The 8788-nt window shown below is 40.2% G+C and overlaps 1 protein-coding gene across 1 annotated transcript; it reads left to right on the top strand.

The window, feature by feature from the left end:
• The first annotated feature begins 7247 nt into the window (after positions 1-7247).
• LOC147980398 (uncharacterized) lies at positions 7248-8023 on the top strand. The gene is made up of 3 exons (XM_087515596.1): positions 7248-7333; positions 7411-7870; positions 7952-8023. The coding sequence occupies exons 1-3, from the start codon at positions 7248-7250 to the stop codon at positions 8021-8023; spliced, it is 618 nt and encodes a 205-aa protein (XP_087371722.1).
• Positions 8024-8788: the final 765 nt, after the last annotated feature.

The raw sequence follows: 8788 nt of genomic DNA, 5'->3' as shown, positions 1-8788 counted from the left end.
TTATATTATCATTCTTGGATGTTTTACAATCATTTTATAGCAACTTTATATCATTTTTTGGGACTAATCTATTGACCCAGTGCCCAGTGCCAGTTGCTGTTTTTGCTTGTTTTTTTACACCGCAGGAAATCAATATCGAACGGAGTCCAAACACCGTGAAACTTTTTGTGAATTTTTTATGGACCAGAAGACATCCAGTGGGCCACAGAAGCACCTGGGGGTGCCCAGAGGGGGGGCACAACCTACCAGGGCGCGCCCAGGTGGGTTGTGCCCACCTCAGTGGCCTCCCGTACCCCCTCTTCACCCTATAAACAGTCAAATATTCCAAAAACCCTCGGGGTAACCCTAGATCAGAAGTTCCTCCACCACAAGGCTCTATAGCCATCAAAAACCAATCTAGACCCCGTTCCGGCACTCTGCCGGAGGGGGAAATCATCATCGGTGGCCATCTTCGTCATCCCGGCGGCCACCACGATGAGGATGGAGTAGTCCACCCCCCGGGCTGAGGGTTTGTACCAGTATCTATGTGTTTAATCTCTCTCTCTCTCTCTCATGTTCTTGAGATGTCACGATCTTGATGTATCACGGGCTTTGTTAATATAGTCGGATCATATGGTGTTTTCCCCTCTCTATCTTATTGTGATGAATTGAGTTTTCCCTTTGAGATTCGTTTTATCAGATTGAATAATTTTATGGATTTGAGAGCACTTGATATATGTCTTGCAAATTAATACTCGTGGTGACAATGGGGTATCATATTGATTCACTTGATATGTGTTTTGGCACTCAACTCGCGGATTCCCGCGGTGACATTGGGGTAATCTATGCATAGGGGTTGATGCACGTTCTCGTCTTTTGTTTCTTCGATAGAAATCTTGGGGCACTCTTTGAAGTTCTTTGTGTTGGATTGAGTATTATGAATCTGAAATTATTTGGTGTTATTTTAGTATGAACTCTTGGATAGATCGATCGGAAAGAATAGCTTCGAGGTGGTTTCGTACCCTACAAACAATTTCTTCATATGTTCTCTGCTAGACAGGAACTTTGGAGTGATTCTTCATCGCACGTTGAGGGATGGTTATATGATCCAATTATATTAGCATTGTTGAGAGATTACACTAGTGAAAGTATGAACCCTAGGCCTCATTTTAAAGCATTACAATACCGTTTGTGCTTCGTTTTATAAATTGCTACCCTGTTGTTTTTTTATTGTTCTTATTACAAAAATAAATATCTACTATCATTACTACACTTGTATCACCATCTCTTCGCCGAACTAGTGCACCTATACAAATTACCATTATATTTGGTGTGTTGGGGACACAAGGGACTTTTTGTTATTTGGTTGCAGGGTTGTTTGAGAGAGACTATCTTCATCATATGCCTCCCACGGATTGATAAACCTTAGGTCATCCACTTGAGGGAAAATTTCTACTGTCCTACAAAACTCTGTGCTTGGAGGCCCAACACGTGTCTACAAGAATAGTAGACATCAAGCTCTTTTCTGGCGCCGTTGCTGGGGAGGTGAGTGCTTGAAGGTATATCTTTAGATCTTGTTATCGAATCTTTTAGTTTCTTGTTTTATCACTAGTTTGTTTATAAAAATAAAACTACAAAAAATGGAATTGAGGTTGCATCATATTATTCATCTTTATAATGTCTTTCGTGAAAATGATGGAAAGGAAAATTGTGCTCAATTGTTAGAAGAAGAATGCTATAAAATGTTTGGCATAAATGATGAGCATGATTGCAATTTTGTTAGTATGAATTCTTTGAATATCTATGCTGCTAATGATATGCAAATCCATAAGCTTGGGGATACTATGTTTGATGAATATGATATTTTTAGTCCCCCAAGATTTGATGTGCAAATTTGTTATAATGATTGCATTCCTCCCATTTATGATGATTATAATGATGAAAGTGGATTCGGAGAGGTCATGAATTTATTTAATGATGAATCCACCATTTTGGATGAGGCCTCAATTGACTATGATAACAAAGTTGCTATCTATGATGATTATGGTGCTGACATGTATGCTATAAAGAATAATGATAACCATGAAACTTTTCATCATGATTTTAATTTTCACTCTCATGATAGTTATTTTGTTGAGTTTGCTCCCAGTACTATTGATGAGAAGAAATTTGCTTATGTGGAGAGTAATAAGTTTTCTATGCTTTTGTATCATAGAATGCTTTATGTGATGATTATATTGTCGAATTTCTTCATGATGCTACTGACAATTATTATGAGGGAGGAACTTATGCTTGTAGGAATTGCAATAATATCAAGTTTCCTCTCTATGTGTTGAAAGTTTTAAAGTTATGCTTGTTTTGCCTTCCTATGCTAGTTGATTCTTGTTACCATGAGTTGTTTTCTCCCAAAATTCCTATGCATAGGAAGTGGGTTATACTTAAATGTGCTAGTCATCTGCTTCATGATGCTCTCTTTGTGTTTCAATTTTTATCTTTTATGCGAGCATCATTGAAATCATCATGCCTAGCTAAAAAGGCATTAAAGAAAGCGCTTGTTGGGAGACAACCAAACACTTTTACCTACTGTTATTGTGTGTTCACATGATTAGGCTACTGTAGCAATCATGTTTTATTGCTTTTGTTTCAATAAAGTGCCTAGTAAGACCTTTGGGATGGTCTATGGTGATAGTTGATTTGATCTTGCTGAAAAACAGAAACTTCTGCGCTCAGGAAAATAATTCTCATTTTTAGCATAAGCGTGATAAAATGCTGATTCTATTTGCAGAAGATTAATAGACAAATTTCCCAGGTTGTCCTAATTTTTCAGATTTTTTGGAGTAGTAGAAGTATGGTTGGAGTACAGATTACTACAGACTGTTCTGTTTTTGACAGATTCTGTTTTCAATGCATAGTTTGCTTGTTTCCTAGTTTCTATGGCTTATATTGATTAATATAAATTGTAGAAATGATATTCTACAGTAGGCATTGTGTGGAAATAATTATGAATCTTGACTTTGACATTACCAAAGTGAAATGGTTTGCTCTTTATCATACTAACCTATCTCACGAAGTTCCGTTAAGTTTTGTGTGATTGAAGTTTTCAAGTTTTGGCTGAGATATCGATATGAGGAGAATAAGGAGTGACAAGACCCCAAGATTGGGGATTACCAAGGCACCCCAAGTTAATATTCAAGTAAGATACAAGCAACTAAGCTTGGGGATGCCCCGGAAGGCATCCCCTCATTCGTCCCCAACATTATCGGTAACCTTACTTGGAGCTATATTTTCATTCATCACATGATATGTGTTTTGCTTGGAATGTCATTTTATTTTTCTAGGATTTGTTTTATGTTATTTATAATAATTTTTTGTATCTTTTATTTCAATAAAAGTGGCAAGGGTAGCCTTTAACATGCTTATTTTGCAAGTATATGAGTTGCTGTTTCAAGACAGAAAGTTTATCGATATTGCAAAAATCCCCGAGAAAAGTCAGAATGTGATAAAATGTTAATTTTTTTTGAAAAATAAGATATGATAAATTTTCTACAGTGTGGTAAATTTTCATAATTTTTTAAGTTAAAGAAGTATTGATACTCTTGCATTCTTTACAGACTGTACTGTTTTGGCAGATTGCTGTTATGGTTGCATTGTTTGCATATGTTTGCTTGTTTAATGATTATATTTGAGGATAGGAGTATTAAATATGTAGAGGCATTTAGTATGCAATGTTGAATAATAATTTTGGTGATTTTCTATAGTAGAGAATGATAAGGTTTTGCATTGATTTATACTAACTTATCTCACGAGTTCTTGTTGAGTTTTGTGTGGATGAAGTTTTTGAGATTTAGGAAAACCGTGATATGAGAGGAATTAAGGAGACACAAAATCTCAAGCTTGGGGATGCCCAAGGCACCCGAAGATAATATTTCAAGAAGTCTCAAGCATCTAAGCTTGGGGATGTCCCGGTAGGCATCCCACCTTTCTTCATCAACAATTATCGATTAGCCTCGGTTGAGCCTAAGTTTTTGCGTCTTCACATGATGTGTGCTATTCTTAGAATGCCATTTTATTTTGTTTTTGGCTTGCTATTTTAATAAAATACTTAGGTCTGAAATTTTTTTAAATAAGAAAGAGTCCTCAAGTAGCTACCCATTTACTAAACTACTCATTTGATCTCCACTTATATCTTTTTGGAGTACTTTGTAAATTCTCTCATGCTTCACTTATATTATTTTGACAGATGAATTTTTTTATGCTCATGATCTTCACTTAAATTTGTTTGAGCTTGTCAGAAAGCAATTGCAACATATGAAACTAGTCCCAAAGTGATAGATATTCAAGAGGGATATAATAAAAACTTACATGAAGATCATTGGACAAAATAAACTTGATTCTTTGTAATAGTTTTGAGATATGATGATAGTGATATGTGAGTCATGTTGGTGAGTAATTATGCTTTAGTAAGAATATTGATGTTAAGGTTTGTGATTCCCTATGCAATCACGAAAGTCAATAGTTATGCTATGAAATTACATCCTACTTGTGGTGCATTATTCAGTGTTAGTTATGCTTAATGCTCGCTTATGAGATTTTTCGTTTCTTGGTTGGATGCTTCTCAATATTTTGCTAGCCTTCATTTTGCACTAAGTATGATTACTACTTGTGCATCCAAAATACTTAAACCCAGTTTTTCCATATGAGTCCACCATACCTACCTATATGCGGTATTTCAATGCCGTTCTAAGCCAATTTGCATGTGCCATCTCTAACTTTCAAAATAATTTCCTTTTTGTGTGCTCGTACCATTCATGAAACGGCAGGGGGTGGCTGATATTTGTCCATGCTAGATGTGTTATTCTCAAGATGGGTGTTTATTCACTTGTCATTGCACGAGAGTACGACAAAGGTAATAGGGATGCCCAGTCCCAAAATGAAAAATGAATTTACTTTATGTTGTTGTCGTGGACTTAACACGACAGATGCTCTAACAAAAGGACTTAGGAGTGGAGCCATCGCAGCTAGGTTAGCTTGAAGGGGTTAAAACGAGACAAAGGACATAGAGAGTTTACCCAGGTTCGGCCCCTCTCAACGAGGTAAAATCCTACTCCTGCTTTAGGTTGTATTGCTTGGGTTTCGATTACCAGGGAGCGAATACGCTTGACCTAGCTCTCGTTCAATTGTTTCTTGCCCTAACCCGCCACCGGGTCACCCATTTTATATACACAGGTTGACACCCGACGGCTTACAGAGTCCGGGCCGGCTCATACACAACATGTACGGCTCGGTGACTAACTAAGCTTGCCTTACAATACAATTTACACATATGGCTGTTCATCCTCTTGGGACTCAAGCCGCCTCTGGGTCTTGGGCCTTCCATAGGCTTCCTTCACGACCCACCATCTTCATCCTTAAGCTGCCAGTGGCATAACCCAGTCCATCTATACGGGTCATGCCTAATAGTTATATCCCCAACATTAGGCCCCAGGTTGATTTGAACTTGTTCGTATCAATCTTCATCATCTTGTCTTAGCAAAATCTTCCATCATCAGCTCACTGTAACCCACCATGACATCACCTCACAAAAACTTGGTAATCCGCCATGATGTCATCATACAATAACTTCACATAGAACCTGGTATATCTCAACGGATCTTTGTTTTAATAGATATCCTAAAAATCAAGGCGTTCGTATAGCCTCATTACCATTTTTTGGCCTCCTCGATTCCCGCGCATGCCATCTGATCATTGCCTTATAAATAGGGAGGGGGGTCCTTGTCTTCACTTTTTTCCCCTCGCCTCCTCGTCTTCGTCTTCCTCCTCGCGACTCCTCTGCAGACCCGAGCTCCGCCGCCGCTGACCTCCGTCCGTTGCATCAGCTCAGGCCGCTGCATCAGCCTGACTAGACCAGAGAACGCCGACGTGCCACCGCTGTCCATCAACATATGTAAGTACTCATCTCCTTATACCTCAGATCTGCATTAGGGTTCGTTTTGTTCGTCGGTGTTCTTTGCCATACTTCATTGTTCCTCCATAGGGTCCCTAGTTTGATCTGAAAACACCGTGGAAACCGCGCGGAAGTAGTTATAACGCTCCTTTTCAATCATAGAAAATATCTTTCTTACACAGAAATCCCTCAAGCACACCAGGTCCTCCACTGTCACAACCTTAGGTTTCGATTTTACTTTTCTTTTTTTTCAAATTGCGGCAGATCCAAAACTACAGAACCAATCTGCAAAATCTGTTTGTCCATCACTGAGCAAAATTTTCACTGATAGATCTGAAGTACCATAACTGCCTGGCGGCTTATACCATAAACCGTGACCCGCCATATAACATTAGGCCCGATTGAGCTGCCAGTATGTTCCTCATAACTTATATAAACTGATAATGTTCTTTTTAAACTCTAACCGGCTTTAACAACATAATTCTTAACCCAGCAATATTTTCCCCCTATAGTTCACAATGTCAAAAGCGAAATCCGTCACCTCATGCAAGTGGGTCGTCTCCTGGGCAACCGAGGAAACCCTGAACGAATTTGTTCAAACATGTGTCTTAGCCAAGAAAGAGGTCATCCATTGGAGGGTCCCAGGCACAGAAAACCCTCCTCAACCCAAGGAAGGTGAGGTTATAGTTTTCACTGATCATTTGCTCCGGGGGTTCAGCCCACCCGGCTCGAAGTTTTGCCGTGACGTACTGAGCTTTTTCAACTTCATCCACAAGACATAGGACCCAACTCTGTTTCAAACATTTGCAATTTCCAAGTCCTCTGTGAAGTTTACCTTCAGCAAGAACCCATCGTAGAACTGTTCAGAGAGTTCTACTATCTGAACCGCCAGACTGAATTTACTGATGGGCCCAGTTTAGAATTGGGTGGTATTGCAATTCAAAGACGCAAAGAAGCCACTTTTCCAGCTGCCAAGCCGCCCAGTCATCTTAAGGACTGGAATTAAACTTGGTTTTACTACCAAAACACATCTCCGGAGGGTGAGAATCCTCTGCTGGGTTATCGTGTCAGCCGGCTTCGCAACATGCACCCTCTTCCAGACCGCATTAGTACAGCGGAACGGAAAAAATATATGCTCATCTTTTGAAAGATCCGGGCCTTAATGGCTAACGGCTTGATCAGAATTGATCTAGTTCGATCCTGGGTTGCCTGGAGAGTTCTGCCCTTAAGCCACCGCCCCAGCTTAATGTGCAAGTACACCGGTGATTTAAAAGATCCACAATGCCACTGCCAGATCCAATTGAATGACGAGGATATTAATAATATGACCAAGACTCTATTGAACGAGAGCTTGGAAGATTGCAGCAAAGCCGGACTGAATCCTTTCTGCACTCTCAACAAGCCGCCAACTATAAGTTGTATACACAATTTTCAGTTGAATCATACTTTCATTTAAACTGTCCTCTTATAATCGTTTGACTTTCACAGGCCGATTCTCCTTTTTGGAGTAAGAAGCTGCGGGACAAGCCGGCCAAGACGACCCGGACGAAGAATAAGGCTCAGAAAAATCCTACCAATAAAAATGCCAACGCCTCCGAACCATTGGACTTGGATGGTAATGATGAGTCGGAGGTAAAACTTGACTCCATTGGCTCATTTTTTGTACATCTTATTGATAACGATCACTATCAGGATGATGCGGAAGGAATCCAAGCCAATGTTGAAGAGGTAACTATCGTTTCCTCCAACTCTGAACCTCTGATCACACAGAAAGTGCGTCAAGCAAGTTGGAAAGTAAGGTTTTCTCACCCTTTAGCTTACTTGGATCCCGACTTTATTTTGAAGAAGCAGCAACATGAAGCTTGTTGTACGTCCTGGAACAGTGGTGGTGGAATTCTCTCCTCCGGCATACCAAACACACCGGCTCCTCGTAAGCGCCGACCAGAGGTTTCAACCATTTTCGGCTTAGCTTATACCAAGGCAGGTCTTTTTCGACAACCTCTTAACCCGTCTGATTCATACTATCAGGGGACTTCTCATTCTTCCTCTGGCGACTCAATTGGGAGTCAAATCCCTCTTTTCAAGACTGTGCCTGGGTAGGAAACACTTTCAAGCTTATTTTCCTTTAATTATGTACTCCATTGTCATATCAACCGTGTCTTATGTCTTATTTTCAACGCTATGGCCAAGCCCATCAAAAAACTGAAGGTTGACAAACCGGCCAAAGATGCTAACCTGGTGTAACGCCCTCGATGCGGCTATATCTCCCACGTGTCGAAGCACGACTTAGAGGCATAACCGCATTGAAAGCAATGTCGCAAGTGAGGTAATCTTCACACAACCCATGTAATACGTAAGGGAAAGATACATAGTTAGCTTACAATCGCCACTTCACACAATTACAGGAATAAAGCATTACATCAACCAGATACAATCAAGGTCCGACTACGGAACCAAAATAAAAGAAGAACCCCAAATGCGACAAAGGTCCCCGGTCGACCCCAACTGGGCTCCACTACTGATCAACTAGAACGAAACAACACAAAGGACAAGATCTTCATCGAGCTCCTCCTGAGCTTGGTTGCGTCATCTACACGGACTCAACGGCACCTGCAAACTGGTTTTGGAAGTATCTGTGAGCCACGGGGACTCAGCAATATCGCACCCTCGCGATCAAGACTATTTAAGCTTATGGGTAAGGTAAAGGTATGAGGTGGAGCTGCAGCAAGCGACTAGCATATATGGTGGCTAACATACGCAAATGAGAGCGAGAAGAGAAGGCAAAGCACAGTCGATAAAAGTATGATCAAGAAGTGATCCTATAGCAACCTACGTCAAGCATAACTCCAACAACCGTGTTCACTT

This window comes from Triticum urartu, chromosome 3A, assembly GCF_056163025.1.
Source record: "Triticum urartu cultivar PI428250 chromosome 3A, HENAU_Tu73, whole genome shotgun sequence".
Classification (NCBI taxonomy): Eukaryota; Viridiplantae; Streptophyta; class Magnoliopsida; order Poales; family Poaceae; genus Triticum; species Triticum urartu.
Note: the sequence above shows the minus strand (reverse complement) of the source record. Positions and strands in the feature narration are given on the sequence as shown.